The 22697-nt window shown below is 36.3% G+C and overlaps 2 protein-coding genes, 1 long non-coding RNA gene and 1 pseudogene across 5 annotated transcripts; 2 read left to right on the forward strand and 2 right to left on the reverse strand.

Annotated features, from left to right (window-relative positions):
* Window positions 1–1837: 1837 nt before the first annotated feature.
* Window positions 1838–4605, reverse strand: LOC147523471 (E3 ubiquitin-protein ligase BOI-like). Its single transcript, XM_086598749.1, has 4 exons — window positions 4397–4605; window positions 4180–4324; window positions 3207–3565; window positions 1838–2578 (listed from the first exon to the last, which is right to left on the reverse strand). Exons 2-4 carry the CDS (start codon window positions 4313–4315, stop codon window positions 2024–2026), a joined length of 1050 nt encoding a protein of 349 aa, XP_086454875.1. The 5' UTR covers window positions 4316–4324; window positions 4397–4605; the 3' UTR covers window positions 1838–2023.
* A 419-nt stretch (window positions 4606–5024) lies between these two features.
* Window positions 5025–7974, forward strand: LOC147523472 (uncharacterized). 3 transcript variants are annotated; one of them, XR_015196461.1, is made up of 4 exons: window positions 5025–5118; window positions 6227–6275; window positions 7348–7457; window positions 7546–7601. It is a non-coding gene; the product is annotated as an uncharacterized LOC147523472 (long non-coding RNA). The 3 variants fall into 3 exon arrangements; XR_015196459.1 differs by lacking the exon at window positions 5025–5118 and adding an exon at window positions 5798–5872 and having other exon boundaries at window positions 7546–7974; XR_015196460.1 differs by lacking the exon at window positions 5025–5118 and adding an exon at window positions 5887–5997.
* Window positions 7975–12310: 4336 nt separating this feature from the next.
* Window positions 12311–14600, forward strand: LOC147523473 (uncharacterized; annotated as a pseudogene).
* A 1397-nt stretch (window positions 14601–15997) lies between these two features.
* Window positions 15998–18915, reverse strand: LOC147523474 (putative BOI-related E3 ubiquitin-protein ligase 3). Its single transcript, XM_086598755.1, has 4 exons — window positions 18671–18915; window positions 18292–18404; window positions 17195–17562; window positions 15998–16746 (listed from the first exon to the last, which is right to left on the reverse strand). The coding sequence occupies exons 2-4, from the start codon at window positions 18398–18400 to the stop codon at window positions 16192–16194; spliced, it is 1032 nt and encodes a 343-aa protein (XP_086454881.1). The 5' UTR covers window positions 18401–18404; window positions 18671–18915; the 3' UTR covers window positions 15998–16191.
* Window positions 18916–22697: the final 3782 nt, after the last annotated feature.

Genomic DNA, 22697 nt, shown 5'->3' on the forward strand with positions numbered 1-22697 from the left:
GGGCCTTTTTAGTCGAGTTTCTGCTGGGCGGGCTTCGGTTGGACTTTTCAGTGCCGTACTGCACGGGCTATGTACTAGTACAAAATAAAATAGAAGTTTAAACATCGTGTGTTACTCAAAAACCCTTCCTAACAGTGTCATAGTTTTCAATTCAGGAATGAATACTTCTTAATTCCTTGGCTTTACATGGGTCACGTTACATTGCTGCAGCTTGTATCTGCAATTTAAACTCTACAAGAGTCAAGTATTTTAGGAGAACAGATTTTGCAGCATTTGTAGCTTTATATGCCGTTTTCTCTTGCAACATTTTGTCGATATAAACTTCTATAAGCGCTAATACATATCAATTAGGAGAATCTGTTAGTGCATTAAAGATGTATGTGGTGGAGAGCTAAGATGGTGCCATTGTCCGCATGTTAATTCCCCTCCTCTCCCTGGTGTTGCAGTTTTTCTTGGATCTGCTCCTCGATCTAGTGCCATTGATAATAAAGCAAAAATCAGAAGTTTGTCACGTATATATATCGATGAACGGGGTACATTTCTTGCCTCTATATAAGATAAGAAATAGATTGAAAAAATTGACTATATTCACGTTTATCCTCGTTGTCGTTGTGGGGGAAGCTGGGAGGAGTATGGGGATGAAATTTTGAACACTTTATGTTCTTTTGGCAGAATTCCCACCCATATATAATTTTTGTTAGGGCAGAGAAAGATTCAGTGTCCAAGGAAGCGTTTCGATATGAAAGTTAGAGCATTCCCAATGCAAACAACTTTTTTTCATCTCCACGTAGAACTATTTCCCCTCTTTGCTACATTTGTGGTGAAAAACAAGAAAAAAAGTTGCCCAATGCAGATGTGACTTTAAACCTCGGACGGAATGTTTAATTCTGTTTAAATGTAAAAATTGAAAAAACGCGCCGAACGGAATGATCCCATCCGAAATTAAAAAAAAAAAAAAACCGAAAAAACAAGCGGGATGGAATGAAACATTCCGTATGAAAAAAAAAAAACCGAAATTTTTATAAAAAAAAAAACACACAAAAGACGGAATAAAACATTCCGTCCGAAACTCACAGCTTAGTGAAAATCTCAGTAACAAGACTTGCTACCCTCATTGTGACTTTGTCACCCTTGTATTGGGCAAAGACTTTTTGGTATTCAAAGGTGAAAACTCTCAATTTCCCTTCATAGTGATTTGCATTAGAAATGCTCTTAGTGATTAGTTTGCAAAACTGACTTTGTGTGTCTGTATGTTATTCTGGCTAAACCCTGATATGTATATCCAACTACACCGATGAAAGAAAGGATTTGGAAGCCGTAAATACTAAATACTAATGGCGGCGGGGGCAACATTTGGGACAGCAAACTTCCCCATAGAAATAGAGAACCAAAGAGCTATTCATGTAACTGTAGAACGGGTAGATATCAAGCGGTTTGCACTCTGCAACTCTAAACCAATATGAGAATGTACAGTAAAGAACAAAAAGAAAGCATACCTTGGTTGGATATTGACTCTATTTGTTGTTATTATGGACATTGATTCAATTTTGGGTCGTTCATAATTCCTAATTATTACAATTAGTTCCACTTAGCATAAAATTAAAAAGCTTTGCTCATATATGTTTAACCCAAGCCACACCTTGGTCGGATCATTGGTGAGCTGGACGCATTCGAGTTCGTACTCGTATGTCATGTGTTGTGAGTGTTTATCTCAAGATCACAGGAACTAGCATCTCATTATACGTAAAAAGTGATTAATTATATACTACATTATTGTAGATAACTGAGAAACCTATGTTTGAGCAGTAAAATCACAAAAACAGACCAAGTCATGCAATTCTAAAAAGTATTGACAAGATTTCATTGTATACCGATCTGTACTCTCATTTAAAGCACAGTATGGGAGCAAAGGTTTAATAATCCCAATCTTCACTTTCCAAAACAGAAATACAACTTCCCTTGCATATGAACCGTACATCTAGATACAACCAGCATATGAGAAGGGAATGATATAGATCGTACCTCATGACATGTATACCTGAACACTCCCCGACTTCATTGACTGACAAATAGGGCATGCATCAACAAATCCTTCACAATTATTGCAAAGACAGAGGTGCCTACAAGGCAGTAAAAGAACGGAGACCTCCTTCACCTTGCACGCCCTGCACGTCATTTGGTCCTTCGATCCCAGATGGTTTCCATATGAGGGATTCCCAGATCCACCATGGATCCTGCGAGGATTGTTCTGATCAATAATTGAAGAGGCTGCATCATCGACCTCACTGTCACCACAACCTTCCTTCAATCGGTCAGCACCCTGTGCAATGGCTTGTCTGAGGTTGTTCTTAAGGACATTGACCACTGATTCATTGTACTTTGCTCTGTACTGCCAGGACTGTGCTTCCACTGCAACCTGATTTATTCTCTCAACCAATTCCCTGTTCTTACGGTTCATGTTCTCTATCTCTAAATCTTTCTCCCTCAACTTCTTGCTGGCCCCTTTCTCGATGGTACTAAGAAAAGAAGCCATGTGTCTCTGCTTCATTTCCCTTACTCCTTTTGCAATGTGGTCTTCCTGTTGTTTACCAAGAGTTTTATCTTAAGCATGGTTTCAGCTATTTGAAATAAAATGCACCAAGAGCAATTAGATCGTGATAATTGGTAAATGAAAAGCATGCCGAGGATTGACACTAAAATTTGTCAAAACCCACGTTGAACAGATGTTTATTGCCATACCCTTGAAAGGACTACTCTTGTTCTTCTACCATAACTTTTCAACTCCACAAAAGCAAATTGAATAATTTCTTGGCAACAACTAAGTATATTCTGATTATACTTTATTGTGAGACTCACTATACCTGTATTTTTTTTTTTCTATTCTCTATTCTTTGGGAGCCAAAGCCACTTTTGCCCTATGTTACATGGACACACCATATTTGAAAAATAGTCTGTGTCGGATACGTATCTACGTGACCGAGTCGGAACACACATGGACACATATTGTATGTGATATACATAAATTTTGTATATTTCACTGTGCCAAACACTTCATATCCACGTCAGCTGCAGACACAATTGTCCGTGTCAATGTAACTTCGCTTTTGCCTAAGAGTAAGAAAATTGCATTTCTTTTTTTGTTTGCTTTCATTTTTGTGTCTATTTTTGGTGATCAGCTCAAAAAAGGAAAAAAGACAAAATAGTACCTGAATACGGATGTATTGGTCTAATTCTTCCTTCTGTCTATTAATCTCAGTCCTCAGATTATCACCAAGAGAAAGGACGAAAGGATGAGCAGCCCCATGTACACTAGTAGAGGTCATACATGAGTTATGCTCGTCATCGTCATATGAGAGTCTCAGCCCCGTTGATACAGGATTTGGGTTAGGAATAAAGGCTGAACGGTCAACCTCCTCTTGATAGAAGTTATTATTCAAGGAAATCTGAAGCTTTTGCTGGCTTGATATATCTTCTGACTCCCTGCAGCGTTTCATTGGCCGCCTCAATGTAGAGACATGCTCGTTTCCAACATAGTTAACTGGGTCAAGGCCAGAGGCTGCTTGCACTATACATTTGAATATTGGAAGATGAGTTAATAGATCAGCCAAGACAAAATAGTCAAGTGCTAAGAAGATCAACAGTGAAAATCCAGATAAATCATGATTACACTATAAAGCTCATCATAAACAGTGGTAACTTAAACTGTCTGAGAAATGGAAATATATATGCCATGACAAATGAAAACATGAAGAAGTAAAAAGAAATAAGCCCCTCCAATGTAGAATCTGAAAACCATCTTAAAACCACACCCTTAGACAGTCAAAAGAGAGAAATATACAGACTCATGAAAGTCCAACGTGAGTGTCTACGAATTACGTTTACAAATCATAATTACATAAGTGAGTGCCAATGCAAACTCCCAAACCCCACCCAAGATGCCATGCCTCAAATACCCAAATGTACAAGTGTATGTGTGTGTGGGAGGGTGGGGAAAAAAAAAATTGCCCACATTAACACTAGGCTCTTTTTAATCTAGTGGGCAACTAAATATTTGGCCATTATAATTAAGTTTGATTGCATTTTTGACAAGTAGGAAAATTTTGGTAAATCTACCCACAATGGATAACTTTGGCCACATTAGCCCACTATACAAAACATTCTTAAGAAAATACAACTTACGATTTCCAAATAACTGGAGCTGCTGCTTAGAGGTAATAGTAGTATCATCCTGAAATTGATTATTATTATTATTATTCTCCTCTAGAAATACAGGAAATACATGATGATGATTATTATTATTCCCACCGCCATACATCTCTTCCTCCTGAAAAGAAAAAAAATAAACTTAGAAAATGACCATATAAAAAAGAACATATATAAAGATCCAATCTAATACCTTTAGAAACCGATGAAACGTTCCCGATCTTTGGTTGACCTGGAGATCCGGTGGTGGTGGTATGTGCTAGTAAACCAGACGACTTGTTGTTCCAGTTCTAGTTGTTGTTTGTTTGTTTGTTGGTTGGTTGGTTGATTGAATCAAGGGGTAAGGTAAGGACCTTCCCCATTTTCTCTCTCTCTATAGCCCATACTACCAAATTTCGTAATATATATTTTTTCGGCATGCCACTCAATTTTACGATTTTAAGGAACTACTTATCGATATATCATCTATAATCTATATCTATAAATCTAAATCTATTATTGCACACTAGGCGAAAATGCTCATATGTGATATTAGGAAGCCATGTCAACAAAAAATAAATTTAAGTAAAGACACAAAGTTAATTACATAGAAGGACAATATTTTGATTTATTACAAATAGTTCTTTGCTCTAAATTTTATTGGACATAGGATATTCTCGAGATTGTTTAGATGTTCTACAAACCAGTTACACGCCAACTCTTTAAACTAATTCGTGATATAACCACGAATCATACAAATATGAAATTTGATTCTAAAAAAAACGTGTAGACTCCAAACTACAAATCCTATAAATTCACCAAAACTCTCTTTTCTCAGGAAAAAATACAACTCGCCTTGGATTTTAGGGTCACCTCCTCTCCTCAAATATATGCATGAAAATTAATCATCTTCAATTTGCATCTTCTTCCTTGAAGGTACTCCTCTTTTTTCCTTTTTTTAATTTAAACCCATTTGTAATTTATAATCAAGTTTTTTTTTACTGATTTTCACATGTAGATGATCATATCCTTCTCAGAGATTTTTCATATATATATATATTATCATATCCTTCTCAGACCATTCACCGTCCTTTTCATTCAAATGGGCTTTTGATCAAGCACTATAAAACTTTGATCTTTTTGTGATTTAGTTAAAATTACTAAATGGGGTTTTTTTTAGTTATGTATTTGATCTGGGATTTGTTTTATTTTCTTTACATGTTTGAGTTACTAGCTAAATTCTTTGATGATATGCAATCGACATATCGGTTGTAAAGAAATTGCTAAGAGTTACGCGGAGAAGAATAAGTTGAGGTGGATTTTTTCTTTTCTATATGTTTGAATTTTCTTATATATTGTTTGAGTTGCTTTATGTCTAAAATTTTGGATTTTTATGGAATTTGATGTTTTGAGAGAGAATTGGGATATGGGTATTTGACTATTGATGTTAGTGTTATCTATCTTATATTATCATATGGTTGTATGATTAATTGTAGTTTTGCATTTATGTTGATAGAGAAGCTGATATTATTCCCATTATTATATAAAGCTTATTAGTTTTTGCTCTGTTTCAATACGCTTTTGATAAGTTGAGATTTTTGAGTCTGATTAATCCATCTCTTATGGGAGATGCTGGCGACTTAGAGATCCACATCAACCCAGATCCACACAACATAACTATCACGATAACGTATGAAAACTTTCATATCTGTTGTGATTTGTTTCTTGGTATCATTAGGTAGTATGGTTACAAGTGTTTTCTTTGAGCTTGCAGAGACAGTGCACATGATCTTCGGTTGTCACTATGATCATAATGTAATGTAGTGGGGTTTTTTTTCCTGTCATATGGTTTATGGTAGATAAGAACCAAGAATTGATTTCCTCGGAAACTATTAGGCTGTCAGACTTAGAAAAACAATCCACACCAAAAACCAATACTTCAATAAGCCATTCTTTATTATTGATGAATTTATATATATATATTTTTTATGTTTTTGAATCATATTTGGATGATAACTTAGGGCTTTGTTTTTAATAATTCCAGTGATAGTAGATGGAGTAGCGTGGCAAGAAATTCTCCGTACTCGATCGAGGTCAGATACTTTAGGCAGTCCTATACTTCCATTCATTTACAAATTGATTTAATGCTAAATCATAGAGTATTATACATTGAAACAAACTCAAATGTATACAATGGCCGGATTTACTCTCTTTAAGCTTCATATTCTATTTTTTTTTCAATGTATAATACTCTATTTTGTGGTAGATGGCGTAGATATATATCACTTTGTTACAATTTCTTAGTGTTTTTTGTTGAAACTATTGTCACAAATACGCCAACAATTTTTGCTATTTGAACTAGAAATCTACCTTCTCATATACCTGTAGCTTGACACTTTATAATTTTTTCTTTCTTTCTTTTTGATGTATCATATGTAAACCCGCTTTAATTTGTTTTCACAATTGAAGTATAAATCTCTTAGTTGAACTCCATCATAACTTTAATATTTTTTTCGGATGTATCACACTGCACATTGACCGATGCTTTGTTTCACGATTGAATTATGCTTTTCACCTATTTGACTACACCTAATCAATTCATGAATTCTTTTGCACCTATGAGTTCTTCTATTAGCTTCAACAACATGTTAATCGAGCTCGAAAATAACAACAGGTCCTTCTTCAATAAACCCCTATTTTGAGATTTTGAGCATTAGTGTATTTCTTTTTCGGTACTATTTATCAGTTTGACTATTATACTATATACCAGTGGGCACTCCCCGTAGTTTGTAACAATTCTTAAGATCCTTTAACCTATTTTTTTGGGGGGTCTAATTACTCTCAATTAAGGGTCTTTCTATTCTTATCCAAATCTCAAAATAACTCTGCACGTCGCCATCTTTACATTTCTATTAGGCACATATATAATTTGGGTTGGCAATGAATATGGATTATAATGCCTCCATTTGATGTAAATTTCGATCTTCTGCAACTTCAATTTGTAGGAAAGTAATACAAAAATTGGATGAATAAATCATTTTAGGAGCCAGTATTGAGAAAAACCACCATGGTAGGTTTCGCAAAATCTTATTGTTAACATTTGAATAGATCAAGATTCATATGTTTATTTGATTTAGATCTAATTCGTGGTGTCGCTTTTTGCAGTTGGGTTTAAGAATAAGGGAATTAAATTTTGATGAATCACCGCTTCCAGCGTTATTAAAAATACATACCATGGCATCTAATTCCACTTTCAATAAGGTAGTTTCGATAAGGTAGTGACATTGTATTATTTTATGATTTTGTTAGTTTTTTATTTTTTAGGATTTGGGTCGGTTAAATTTTAGGGATTGTGTTTTGTAGGAAATGTTGAAAAGCGGTGTGGATATGGTAAATAAACTTGGGTTGTTTTCTGCTAATGAGACTAAGAAGAAATTGCTACCACTCATCTCAAGTTCCTATATGCCGGCTTTGAATACTCGAGACAAACACAATAGTTCTCGATTTTTTTATTTTTTTTTTAAAATAAGGGAAAAATGAATGTTTCGATTACCCAGCCTAGATTAAAACTAATTGCGGCTTCTCATTTGTGAAAATATCATTTTAATGTCGGGTTCGAGTATAAGTGGAAGAAAAAAAGCAGTATAATTAATTGCTTTCTTTATCGGGTTTTCTGTCAATATCTTTGTTTAATCGATTTTGATGCATACACTTTACTAGCTACATGGAAGATTTCAACAAAATTTTGTTTTGTGCTTTTGTTTGATGATATGAGTATTCTGAGGTTAAATACTTAAAAATGAGTATTCTAAGGTTGGTTCTCTTTTGTAGTTTTTTGGAATAAGAGAAAAACAAACTTAGATTGAACCCTTAGATTAAAACCAATTGTGGCTTCTCATATATGAAAATCTCATTTTAATATGTCGTTTATAAGTATAAGTGGAAGCAAAGAGGTATAATTAATTGCTTTCTTTAGTGGATCCAAATGTTGCAGTTATTGGGGTTAGAAGTACTGTTCTAAAAATCGGCCTAGGCGGTGCCCAGGCGACTCGCCTAAGGCTATAATCGGTGGACAAGTCAGTTAGGCTGGGGCTAATCGGTCTAGTCGGGCCCATATTTGTTTTTTCGAAAAAAAAAAGCCCAAGAAGTCCCAATAGGGCTTATAACTTTATAAGATTAACTGCTTAAGAGATCAAAGTCGTATTCAATTCCAACTTTCTTTAACAGCTCATCAACTTCGTTCAGTAGCTAGTATCCAAGATTTCCAAGTTCCAACTTCGTTCAGCAGCAGCTCATGTTTTCAAGTCTTCCAATTTCCTAGATAAGGTACTAATGTAATGTTCCAAGATAAGTTCCAACTTCCAGCAACAGCTCGTGTTGTCCTGTAAGAATTATGTGGAGTTGGAGATCTAATTCGATGCCAAGCAAAAGAGGCTTTGAGTCCCCATAGAGGAACTCTTTAATCTTAATTATACTTCATACACCACTTATGTATACAAAGTTTGATTTTATGTCTTCAAGTTAGCAGTTGTAGAGTTGTGGGAAATTATAACGGATTAAAGTACAAATGTATAAAGAAAGAAGATTTTATGAGCTTCCACCTTTTGAATGATTCCTTCCCCTGTTAACCACAACACGCATCAATGTTAAAAGTTAAAACTAATGCCATGTTTTATTGTGTACTCTTCTAGAATATTTATGTCATCATAATTAATATCATCAGTATAGTATCTAGTAAGTTCATGTATTTTCTATGCCTAGAAACTATAAGCTAGTGTGTTCTTGGAGAAAAGTAAGTGAATGAATGATAACTCATTTAGCTATTTCATATATTTTGTTCGATTGTTCTAGTAACTTACATGGTTGAATTGTCTTTTTGGGTTATTAATTGTTGTATGATGCTGTGATATTTTGTCACGCCCCGAGACCCAACACACATCCCGATGACGATGAGTGAATCTCGAGACCGACACCATCCCAATTCTAACGAAATTTTGGCAGAGTTTTCTTTGTTTAATCGACGTTTCGTATACAAAAAACCTGTCATAACCTGGAAATTCACAAAATTCCACCTTCCAACAACCACATATATATATAAACCCATTTCATACTTAATAACAATGTATCCAAAATGTTAAGTGTAACTATTACTCTAATACATCGAGTATTACATCAAAATGAACTGGCTCTCTATATATACAACAAAAAAAGAGCTATACCCTCTCCTATACAACCAAAGGAGCTAATACTCTCTATAAACAGCAAAAGGAACTAATTTCAGCCTATACCACAAAATACTTAATTAACCCTGTCCCTCGTCAAGCATAAGGAAATCTACCCAAATCCCCATAACCATCATCACTAGGGTTAGGGAATGCCTCCTCCGCAACTGGTTCGGCTGAAATGTTAATATAGGATGAGCAAAACAACTATGCCCAGTAGAAACGCACATAACCAATAAATAGTCTACTTATAGAAAACATTTAAAACATGCAGGGTTTCCATAATAATATCCAAATATCGTGACTATATAATATATCACTAACTAGTAGAAATCATTTCGACATGCTTCGTTAATATTCAAAATATAGTTTTCACAATCATCATACAACTATTGTGGCCGCTGCATCCTATTAGAATGGTGAGGGTATGACTGGTACTCAGCCCCAGTCACAGGCATATCTCGGTTCAGTACTTTCTAGTGTGAACCATGCACCGTTGTTTTCCTGATTTTACCGGCAGGGAGCTGAAATGCCGTTGTTGTGTTCGTACACACAAAATCCCCAAAGCTTTTAGGGCTCAAGTGGGCCCTGTGACCACGACCCCCATACGGGCTGTCACCTAACTTACGGTGGTCAACCGTTTGACGACTGCAGACTGCTCAGGATCCTGACACACATCTAGGAGTGGACTAAACTCTCACTCCTCGCGTCTAAACCTCATCAAGGTAACATGTAACCTCACACAAGCTAAGCACCATACAACGTGACACGTACAAGCATGGTTATCTAGAAAAGTAAAAAAGGAATTCCCGGACTACATCCAGTGATACATTCCTTTAAAGGTGGCCCACCACCTCGAAAGGTGTACACCACAGTTGGAATCCTAGAGCGAACTGCCGTCTCCGGAAATGCGACAACAGTTCCTTCTTTATAGGAATTCACAATTCCTTTTCTAAATCCCCTCATGATAAACATATAGATACATATTTAGTTTTTCTTTTAAAACTGTTGGTTCTGTATGTGTGAGTTCCTAGATTTCCAACAATCGAGTAATTGCAACCTATGACTCCCAAACGGGCCAGTCATAGTAAATGACAACCGATGATTCCCAAACGGCGAATCATCGTAAATAACAACGAATTCTAACCATGGAACAATCTAGAACCTCACACATAGTTACATACAACCGGATAATCTTTACCCACATTACAAAATCCATCTCTCTGTCTCCTTACTGAGACAAGAGACGAGAACCCTTCCCAAAACTAGTTTTGCTATTTTAACCAAGAAAATAAATCTCCGCTACCCAGATTTCGCAAAACCATTTCACACAAAAGCTATCTATATATTTAATTTATATCGAGGAAATACAATGCAAAACATAATATCACATATACATGCATGGTTGATACGCAAACTATCTTTCCCAATTTAAAACAATCAAATCATGCATAAAAATAAGCATGCTATATATTGGTATGTAAGTTCCTACCTTAGCAAGCTCCGTTCTCATCAAGCCCACTTAACAGAATCGAGCCCGCTTAACCGAATCCACTCTTATTTAACTCTTATAACAGCATATACACGTAGGTTATTAGAATTTATCGAACGAACGCGAAATTCTTATCTAACGTAAGTCGAGAAGAATCTCGACGCTAAGAATTCGGTTTCAAGAAATTTTTCATCTAACTACAGTTAATAGAGCTACATGTCATTTCTAGCACTGTACCTCACGTCAACACCAATCATATCACTTCCAAATTTCAACTACCACAAATTCCACACCCTTCCATTCCCTTAAATCTAATAATAACTAAGTGGGTGTTCTTTCTCTTTAACTCATAATGCAAGATAATCTTAACCAAGCCTAGAACTAACATCAATTCCCTAAAATAGATCGAATATACTATAATCCTTACCAAATCGGTAGAATAGCTCCTTAGCTTTCTGCTCCACTAATTTCAATCCACTCTATCTTTCCCAACTAGCTACTGTCGACATTTAAAACACCCCATTCCAATTATTTTTCATCAAACACAACCAATTCCATCGAAATTGAATCTAAATATGGAATTGAGACGAAATTAACTCGCCTTTCACTTTGATTTCGCTTGGTACGCTGGAATTTCAAGAAGATTTCAAATCCTCACATTTGGTTTTACGGTTTCTAAGGATTGGGTGTTTAAGTTTTGGGTTTGAATCGATGAAATTTGGGAGAATTTGGTGTTCTCTCTCTTAAGTTTTAAATAGTTGCGAAATTGGGGAAGAAATTGGGTTTGTGCGATTTTGTTTGGTGCGATACGTTTTTTTTTTTTTTTTTTTTAAGGCCTAAGCCCAATATGCCCAAATTAGGCTTAAAGCATAATTAGACTTCTAACCACTAACTAATTTGACTTAGCGTCGTGATTATTTTTCCGGCCCAACCAGCTTAATTTAATTTCCTACATTCTATCCCACCGCAGGCTATAATGATAACCCACTCATGCGTGTAAGGCACGTTAACTTCGCGTGCCCGGCGCTAAAAGCGGCTAACCGATATTTTTGTCAAATTTTCGTATATGAGTTGCTCACCTAAGGTGGCTTATGAGTCAGAGTTAAGTTTCATTAATTTATGTATGTTTGAAATGTAAACCCGACCGACCAATTACATAAATGTCCCTAGGTTTGCTATGTAATTTACAAAAATACCCTTAACGAGAATTTGAGTCTTTACATATTTTCAGTTCAATGGTTGGTAATGTTGCTTCTTCTGTGATATCTAATGTCGTGCCCGAATCTAAATCCGATCATTTGAAACGTGATTCCGATGATGTTGGTTGGGAGTATGGGATGTTGAGAGATGCAAACAACAAGGATAAGTTAAAATGTAAGTTGTGCAATAAAAAATTAGTCAGGGCATTTATCGAATGAAGCTACACATTGCAAACATTAAGGGACAAGTAACAACATGTCCAAAGTCTAACGACAAAGATAAAGCCAAGTATAAAGCTGTAGTAGAAGGAGCAAAAGTTAAGAAGGGTAAGAAAGACAAGCACATTGCAGAAGTAAGAGCAGAAGTTCAAATTATTGATGAAGAAGATGACGAGGTGGTGTCGAGGAAGAAGCCACATACTCTAGGACCTATGGATAAGTTTGCATCCGCTATCACTCCTGATTCCTCAATTGATGCAAGAAAAAAGATGCGCAAACAAAATATTAATGATGCACTTTGGAAGGAAAGAACTCATAGCGTGCATCACTATTTGTCTCGTGTATGAAACCGGTATTGTTTTTCATGCTATTGACAATGATAACTTCAAAAGATTTGTTGAAGCAGTTGGTCAATTTGGCCCAGGTTACCTACCTCAAAGCCAATACCAGTTGAGAGAGCCATTATTGAAGGAAGAATATGAGCGAACCAAAAGTTCACTCGAGAAGCAAAAAAAAAAAAAAAAATGGGCTACTAGTGGGGTGTTCTATTATGACGGACGCGTGGTCCGATTGAAAAAGAAGGAGCATCATGAATTTATGTGTCAATTGCAAGCTAGGCACAACTTTCCTTTCTTCTAAGGAAGTTTCAAAGGAGTCACACACTAGAGAATTTATTTTTTCTTATGTTGATAAGTGTATTGGAGAAATTAGGGCAGAAAATGTAATTCAAGTTGTGACCGACAATGTTTTGAACAATATGGCCGCGGCGGTTTTACTGAGGAACAAGAGACCACACTTGTTTTGGAGTTCATGTGCCACTCACACATTAAACATTATGCTTGAAGGGATTAGAAAGCTACCAAGGTTCAAAGAAGTGATTGATAAAGCAAAGGCGTTCACTATCTTCATTTATTCACATCATAAAACATTGTCGATGATGAGAAAAGCTACAAAAAAAAAAAAAAAAAAACATAGTGAGGCCGGGAGTTACTCGATTTGCAACTTCTTTCCTAACTTTGCAAAGTTTGATGGATAAAAAAGAGAAGTTGAAAACTATGTTTACTAGTGATGAATGGGGGGAGTGCAAATGGTCCAAGACTGCAAACGGGAAAATGGCATATTCCACTGTATTAAGTATGGTTTTTTGGAATGGGGTAACACTATGCTTGAAAGTGTTTGCTCCTTTAGTGAAAGTGCTTCGCATTGCTGACGGAGATAAGCCAACTATGGGCTTTTTACATGGTGAACTAAAGCAAGTAGAGAAAGATATCAAAGAAACATTCAAAAATGTGGCGGCTAACTACAATCCAGTCATAGATATTATCGATGAAAAAGGCGTTGGTCGGCTTGGCAGTCCATTACATTTGGCTGCCTACCGACCTTTTGAATCCTTATTACTACTTCAAAGATCAAGAGATAGGAAAGGATCCAATTGTCATGAACGGGATTTTTCTTTGTATAGAGGAGCTCTTCTTCCATGGTGACTTTGATATGCAAAATAAAGTCACAAATGATGAGTTGTTGGTGTATAAGAAAAAAGAAGGTGCATTTGGTAGACCCTTGGCCGCAGCAGGATGCGCCAAGAATGATGATAAGTATGATCCAGGTAAGATATTCATTACTTAGTTACTCATTTCTATTCCGCCTTATATTATTTAATACTAAATAACACACTAACACTATTTATATTTGTGTTTATTGCCTTATCTATTGACTAGTTGGATGGTGGTCTAACTATGACAATCATACTCCAAACTTGCAAATAATGGCTTCAAGGATTCTCTCACTGACTACAAGTTCATCGGGATGCGAGAGAAATTGGAGCACTTTTGAGGGGGTAAGTACTAACTAGAAAGTTTGTAGTAAGTGATTAAATAAATAAAACTAAAAGAGTCAGAATACTAATAGTATTTTAACTTCCATTTTCTTTTGTGTAGATACATACAAAGAAAAAGAACAGACTTGATGCAACAAGGTTGGAACATCTAGTCTATGTCCAATTTAATGCCAAACTCATCGACAAGAATAGGAAAGAAAAAAAAAGAAGAGGTAGATGTATTACTTGCTAGTGAAGCTAGTAAGGCACAAGGATGAATTGTTCATGGTGGGGATGATGAAGAAGTTGATCCCGGTTCAGGATTTACAGGTCGTATAGTTGGAGAATCATCAAGAGCAAATAATGTTAGAAAGCTTCATAAAGAAGATTTTGTGTCGGATGAGGAGAGCGAGGATGAGAGAGATGAAGAGTATGAGTTTGAATCTGATGGAGAGAGAGTAGTGGAATGATATGGAGAGGAAGAATTGTAGGCCTAGTGGAATAGTTCAGAAGTCATAATGTTATCTTTTTGTATATTTATTTGGATTATTATGATCTTATGTCATTTTGTTTGAGTTATGACGTTAAGAGACATGCTATGATTTTATTTAATTTTTGTAGTTGGATTATTAATATGTATTTTTAAAAAGTATATAAAGTTAATTTTATTTATTTATTTATATATTTAAATAAGTAAATAATAATTAAAAAAAACCGCTTAGCGCCTAGCCCATCTAGGCACTGCCTAGAAGGCCTAGGCGCTCTCCTACCGCCTGATTACCGTCTAACGTTTTTTAGAACACTGGTTAGAAGTAATAAGTGTTATAAGGAAATGTCAGTGGAGCTCCTTCGTGCCAGTCTTTCCCACACTGATGACCAATAGCGCATATTTTTACTCTATAATAGATTTTGTTCAGTGCTCTATGTTTATAACTTTGTTTAATAGCCATAACAAATTATTGACACTAGAAACTTTAATCAATTAATTTACTGTAGAAGTTTCAATATAGTCTAGAAGTAAAAATTTTAATACATAATAATAAAATAAAAAAATATATATATAAAAATGCCCGTTCAACTAACGGGTCTAAAAATCTAGTTTAGTCTGAAAGAAACTAAAATCTATACTGTTTATTTTGCAATGTTCAGTTGTTTACAGTTGGACATGTCCACTCATCGTCGTTCAGATGGTTGAGTAATTTAGAATTTTAAAACACCTATATGAAAGCAATTCTATTAGGCGTGGACTGGAATCAACTCCAATACACGTTTTGCCTTGTTCGTCATCTACCTTCGTTTTCTTTTTTTTTGTAGGCACCAACTTGATAGGGCCCAAAAGTTAGAGATGAATTGATAACTGCGCGCTGCCATGTCGGCAATCCAACGCAGTAGCCCCAGTGTAACACTTAGTGGGTTGCTTATTGGAAAAAATACATAAATAAATGACCTAAAGATAAAATATATAGTACACTATAGCTTGGCTCTGCCCACTTGTAAGGATTTGTGGAAAAATATAATTACACCTTCCAAATGCTCTCCCTGTGGCATGTGTGGGCTGACTAGATGAACAAACACAAGTATTCTGTAATTTACATTTGTTCAACTCACATATCCTCGAGAAACCTAAAAGTACAACATATAGCACGAGGTCAATCATATAAAAAATTTCAAGCAATCTTCATCATATTTACAATTCATTGTCCTCCAGCACATAGAAATCCATTTATCAAATATAGTTGTACTAAGCTTGCCGTCTGTGACTGTGTTCCATAAATTTTGGGATTTTTATATCAGCTTCACACAAACTAGCATCTCGTAATACTAACACAATGAAAAATCATATATAATTTTGTAGACACCAGAGAGAAGTATGTAGCGCAGTTGTAAAATCACATAAATAACAAAGTCACATAATTCTGGAGATTGTCGACAAAATTTGATTGTATAAATTCTGCATTCTCATATAAACAAACGCATAGACGCAAAGATCCCCATCACTTGCATATATATTATAAATTTAGATACAACCAGCATCATTGAGGGGATGATATAGATTGTATTTCATGACATGTATACCTGAAAAGTCGCAGTCTTATTTGACTGGCAAACAGGGCATGCATCGACAAGTCCATCGCAATTACTGCAAAGGCAGAGGTGCCTACAAGGCAGCAAAAGAATGGATACCTCCTTCAGCTTGCATGCCCTGCACGTCATCTGGTCCTTCAACCCCTGATAATTTGCATTTGCGGGATACCCAGACCCACCTCGGGTTCTTAGAGGATTGTTCTGATCAAGGATAGAGGAGGCGGCATCATCAACCTCACTATCACCATAACCTTCCTTCACTCGGTCAGCACCCTGTGCAATGGCTAGTCTAAGGTTGTTCTTCAGGACATTGACCATTGATTCATTGTACTTTGCTCTGTACTGCCAAGACTGTGCTTCCGTTGCAACCTGCTTTATCCTCTCAACCAGTTCCCTGTTCTTGTGGTTTATGTTCTCTATCTCTATATCTTTCTCCCTTAGCTTCTTGCCTACCCCCATTTCTATGGTACTAAGAAAAGAAGCCAGGTGTCTCTGCGTCATTTCCCTTACTCCTTTTGTAATGTGGTTTTCCTGTTTACCAGAGTTTCTCTTTAGCGTGCTAAATATGCTATTTGAAACAAAAATTGCCAAGAGCCACAACAACACATTACCAACTACAACAGCATTATCTTAATTTTGTCTTAAAAAGTAAAATTTTGATCAGATCATAATAATTGGAAAGTGGGCAAGGATTGAACACCAAAAGGATTTAAAACTCACGTTCAACAGAAGTATTGCCATAAACTTAAAAAGACTTGTCTACTTCTACCATATATTTTCAATTTAGCGAAAGCAGGGTGAAAGGATTAATTGGTTAAAACAATGTATAATCTGATTTTAGGCCTAAACTTTTTCATTTTTGTCCCTTTGTTCTTTCCTTTGGGATCAAGGACACTTTTGCGCTAGTATGAAGGTTTTTTTCTTCTTTTTTTTATAAAAAAACATGGTGATCAGATCAAACAAGAAGAAAAGTTAGTACCTGAATTCGGATGTAATGGTCTAGTTCTTCGTTCTGTCCACTAATCTCCGTCTTCAGATCGTTACCAAGAGAAAAAATGACAGGAAGTCCTGCTGCTACATTTGCACTGGTAGAAGTCATACATGAATTATGCTCGTCATCGTCATTTGACAGTCTCAGCCCAGTTGATACAGGAGTTGGGTTAGGATTAAAGTTAAAGGCCGAATGATCAACGTCCTCTTGATAGAAATTACTATTCAAGGAAATTTGAAGCTTTTGCTGCCTTGAAATATCTTCAGACTCACTGCAACGTTTATTTGGCGGCCTCAATGCAGTTACATGATCGTTTTGAACATATTTAACTGGATCAACACCACAGCTTGCTTGCACTATAAATTTGGTAATCAGAAAAATGACTTAATAGATTGTCCAAAACTAAATAGTTAAGTGCTAAGGAGATAAAAGGTGAAAATGTAGCAAAACCATGAATACAATATAATAAAGCTTGTCATGAACAGCATGGAGCTAACAACCGGTGACTTTAATTGGGATGTATAATAATGGCATGAGAAAGTAAGTTCCTCATGAAGCAGCAAAAAGCAGTAAGGTACAAAGGTCTTCTAAACTATGTGAAGCACTATCATTCTTCCTAGCTAGCTTTGTCGTATCTATGCGGAATTTCGCAAATCAGCTTAAGACTACACCCCGCCGACAGTCAGAAGATGGCAAATACAGACACAAAACTTAAAACGGAATGACTAGAATCATACTATATACCAAACTAGCATACTTCTGATCACATTTTGTATGTGTGCATCAGTGCATGCGACGATCCAAGTTTCAAACCCTCACACTCAAATGCAGGGGGGGAACCAACAAATTATACTACAATCAGTACAAAAATCGCCTCTCCAAAATTATCAGGATAATATACTACTGCCCCCTCATATACGTACCTTGCCCCTCCTAACCCAGATTCCTGGCTCCGTCAGTTTTAACTATACTGATAGAACCTAGTAACAATGGGCTAAACCATTTTTTTCCAGGGGAAAAAAAAATGGACTTACATGCACAACATGAAGAAGCCATAAAAAACTACGAACAGCAAAATAACTTACAATTTCCAAATAATTGGAGCTGCTTTGATGCATTAGTAGTATCATACTGAAACTGGCTCTCGTCCAGAAAAACAGGAATTACATTATTTCCATTATCTCCCCTATACATCTTCCTGAGAAATATAACAAAAAAATCATAATTCTATTCCCACAATCTTAATAAAAACGACGATATCGAATATGAGATCAAAACAGCGAGCCTTGAAGAATAAACAGGATCCAATCTATCTGCAACCAAACTAACGATTTCCTAGACATAGATAGATAAACATGTATGTGGAAAGGATAACGATCTTTTAAAGATAGAAACAAAACATCAAACGTCTCGGATCTTTCTAACCACAATATAAAAGGAGTTTCGTTAAAAGTGGAAGGTAACCTGAAGATCGGTGGTGGTAGTGTAGGTTTTTTTTTCTTCGGTTACAGTAACAGACGAGTTGTTGTTGGTCCGTTCTAGTTGTTGGCTTGTTGTTGTTGATTATTGAATGAAGAGGAACGGGAAAAGAATGCGTTGTGGAATCGTTTTGGTTCATCTTTTTCTATCAATCTACACTCTAGATTATCTCACACTCCTTTCGTTTCGTTCTTCTCACTCTCAACTGTTCACATTGTAGTTTTCAGTTATTAATTCATTCTACTGATTTTACTCTATTGCCCATAGACTGTATTTTCCAACCTGGGATAATGACGAGTCAATCAGATTCTATCTTTAATTAAATTGATTAGGCTACTTGTTGAAATAAAAATCTCAAATTGCAAACCATTCATTGTCTTTAATTAAATTGATTAGACTACTAACTTGTTGAATTATTGGTGTGAAATGAAATTCTCAATAATCTAATGAAGATTGATGTTATGTGAATTCACAAAATTGAAATGACCAAACCATTGTAAACCGTGTGATCAAACAATTTTATGTTGGAAAATAAAATCAACATTTTTAGAATGAGAAAGGTATTTTAGCCATTCCGCATTTCGTGTATAGGACCTTTGAATGTTGAACTTAAAAAGGGCATTGTAGTAATCATACTGCATTCTTTAATAGAAGGTGATCTCCTTTGTCTGCAAGACGGTCGTGGTGGTCGGGTCCGAAGCCCAATTAGTGAGGCGAATTAAATAAAAAGCGGGAAGAATCACGCTGACACACACTGCTTAACTGTGACCAACTTACTATGTGGCCCACTACTGACGAAACCCGCCATGAATCACGCACAAATACTTACAAGCATCAGTACCAAATCCAGGATATGGTTCTAGATCAATTTAACATATTCAGCTTTGAAGCGGTGATCACACTTTAACCCCTCTAGTTCAGCCTTTTATTGTTTGATCAGACTACATTCATAGTCAACAATCTTTAATAGTTACAAATCACAAGTTTTTCATGCTCCTACAAAACAAATTATCCACTTTCCTTGAAATTTTTGAATAGTTTGTCAAATTCAATTAGACCTTAATTCTACCTAATTTGTTAAAATTCATACTAACTATGTATTTGGAATTCACAATGAGCTCCGAGATCAAGCTAATAAAACAACCAAAAAAAAATGCAACATTTTATACAATCAAATTTATATATCTACAATAAGTTACCACATAGAATGTAGCATGGCCTCAATATTCACAATTTGAATGGGCCCAAAGTTTCGGACTGCACTACCCCCGGGTTTAAAGCGTCACAGTACATTTAAGACATGTTTTTTCAGAAAATTATTAGGGCACATCAATAATTATTATTCCCGTTCGGAAAGGTAATTTTTTTTTTCTTAATTTCTAAGCATTTTTTTTCTATGTTTAATGACATTGTTAGGGAAGTAATTGGAAACAAATGGGACACGTACCTCGTACCTCGACCTTCTTCAAGCTGACTACACTGAAGGGTAAGTTTATAAAATGCTATATTGGTTAGTGAGTTTGAGTTGCTGTTATTATTGTTAATATATTTATGTGTGTGGCTGTTTAGAAACTTAGGCTCTTTGGATACCCTGCTAAGTGGAAGAAATTATTCCAACTGTGTATTACCCATGCTTTACTATAGTATATCATAGAATATTATATAAGGTAATGCCCTCGTTGGGAAAAAAGGCTTTTGATTTATAAATCAAAACTCTTTTCATACCGAGAATGATAATCCCACTGGTCAGTAATTTTTTACGATATAAAGAGTCATAACTGATGGAAATTGATATGATCACCCTTTGAAAATTGTTGACATGGCTAGCTGAGAATGATATTCCCATGGGGTTAATAGTCTCACATTGTCATGTGGTTTAGAGTTTTAGGACTATGATGTCCCACTTTGTTTCATTTCTTCAATGTAAGAACAGCTCCTCCTGTTCTTACTTACACTTAGTGTCAAGGTTTCTGGCAAGTTGACTGGGCCGAGAATAAAACCTGGTATTCTCAAACAAATAATTCACCAAACCGAAAATGCACTGCCTATTCTTTGAAACACTTCTTGCGTCAGATGCTATTGCTGTAGGCGAATGCTCATGACCCATGTTGACCTCATTGAGAAGCTGCTTAACTATAATAGCTAGCTCTCTCTCTCTCATTCATATATGTATGAATATATATAAATATTAATTGGCATTGCCCTCAGCAGGCTAATTGCGCTAACTTGTGGTACTCTGTTACAGCTTTGGAGAAAACAGAAACCAGTTAATGAGACGACGGTTGGACTGCTCAGCTGGCATCTTAATACTGTATCAGTTGTAGGTGACCGATCATCTATGTGACTAAAATTGTGGTTATGGGTCATGGTGATGATGTTTAGACATGGTTGAACTCAGTAATACAATGTAGACTAACTCGTGTGATTTTAAAACAAATATGAGATGATTACGGGTGAAGATTTGGTTGTATTTTGAATATGCAGTACGTTATCTCAAAGTAGTATAACAGAACTGTTGTGGTCTCCACTCTCCATATCAATTAGTAGCACATACACCAGCTTAACAAAAAGGACCCCTTTGGACCTTGAAGTATAATTTTGGTGGTGTCAGCCTTGAAAGGTCCACCTGGCTGCAGGGTCGAATTTTTAGGGATGATCTACCAGTCATTCCTCAAAGCAGCCGATTTGTGACCATCGTTTTGGAAATCTTGGTTAGCAAAAGAAAATATAAGAATTTCGAAGTAGTGCAAAAACTTTTTTATTTTTGTGTTATGAACAGAACTTAGTTACAGTCCCCACTGTTTCATTAAAATCTCACATATATGCCAAATTTGTCCTCCTCCACAATGAAATGAAATGTAGAAATATTTACAACCTTGCACACTCTCTTGGGCTGCCAAGAGTCTGCAGCCCTCTTGCATTCTCTGAAGACATGAATAAAGTCAGCTGAATCTAGTATACCAACTGCATCAACTATCGTAGCTTTGATGTTCAAACAGTTCCATGGCGCTTCTTCGTTGTTCAGTAAAATCTGTTTAGCTCTCTTTGAGTCAGAAGCTACTAAGATTTTTCTCCCTCTGCCCGCACCTGTGTACGCCAGTAAGACTTCATGATTCCACCAATACTAGTCCCAGAATTTCGAAGTAGTGCAAAAACTTAGCACTCCCTTTGTTTCAAATCTTGGTCCACCGCTATTTCTCAATGAACATTACGCCCCTGCTGGACCAAATTTGATGTTACTCCTGTCTTAAAAAGTCATCGGCTTTTCTTTTAACGCAATATCATTTCGATACATATATCTTGAGTTTATTGTATATCCTCCTTTATGCAAGAATTGGAGAGTGGAGACTTCATTTTCCTTCAAGACTTCAATGGATCCTGTAGGGGAGTGATATTCTCTATCCAGTACGCGCCTAACATGGTGGAAATGACGCATCGACCTATGGATCCAGGTCGCATCCATGAGCTAATAGAACGCTACAGACAGGTCGCAGCACTACGCGAACTACGCTAGGAAGTGACTCAGATACCCCTTCCATAAGCAATCATGACTAAAGATGTACTTGCACAAATCTTGGCCGTCAGCTACTGGTCACTGCCGCAAGCTACTTGTACAGACTGCCACTCCACATCATTACAGCAGACCTATGAGGAGAGTTCTCACATGCTATCCTGATCTCCACCCCTCGTTTGAGACACCCTTTACACGTGGTGGGCAAGGATACACTCTCAATGTCTATAAATACCTCTCCTATGAACTACGCCAGACCTGATTCTGCTCTCCCCCACAAAAACCAAGAGCAAGATACGTAGGCAGTTCGCTCCCAAGACGAACTCGGTCCATCCAATAACCCATTCCAGTCCCCAATCGACTGTTTGTAAGGGAAAGCTAAACCACACCTTTACATTGGCGCCGTCTGTGGTCTCGATTACTTGAGAAACCAAACCACTTCCAAACAAATTCGTAACCAAAACTCTCAAGCCCATGAAGCATGGCAAGCCTCGAAGCTCA

This window comes from Coptis chinensis, chromosome 1, assembly GCF_015680905.1.
Source record: "Coptis chinensis isolate HL-2020 chromosome 1, ASM1568090v1, whole genome shotgun sequence".
Classification (NCBI taxonomy): Eukaryota; Viridiplantae; Streptophyta; class Magnoliopsida; order Ranunculales; family Ranunculaceae; genus Coptis; species Coptis chinensis.

What these genes read in the sequence shown, in the direction of transcription:
- LOC147523471 (XM_086598749.1), bottom strand. Translation starts at nt 4,315, where the DNA reads ATGTATGGCGGTGGGAATAATAATAATCATCATCATGTATTTCCTGTA. An exon ending in GCTCCAGTTATTTGGAAATC is followed by an intron (nt 3,566 to 4,179) that starts GTAAGTTGTATT and finishes TCAAATGTATAG; the next exon opens with TGCAAGCAGCCTCTGGCCTT. An exon ending in ACCAATACATCCGTATTCAG is followed by an intron (nt 2,579 to 3,206) that starts GTACTATTTTGT and finishes GGTAAACAACAG; the next exon opens with GAAGACCACATTGCAAAAGG.
- LOC147523474 (XM_086598755.1), bottom strand. Translation starts at nt 18,400, where the DNA reads ATGTATAGGGGAGATAATGGAAATAATGTAATTCCTGTTTTTCTGGAC. An exon ending in GCTCCAATTATTTGGAAATT is followed by an intron (nt 17,563 to 18,291) that starts GTAAGTTATTTT and finishes CCAAATTTATAG; the next exon opens with TGCAAGCAAGCTGTGGTGTT. An exon ending in ACCATTACATCCGAATTCAG is followed by an intron (nt 16,747 to 17,194) that starts GTACTAACTTTT and finishes TCTGGTAAACAG; the next exon opens with GAAAACCACATTACAAAAGG.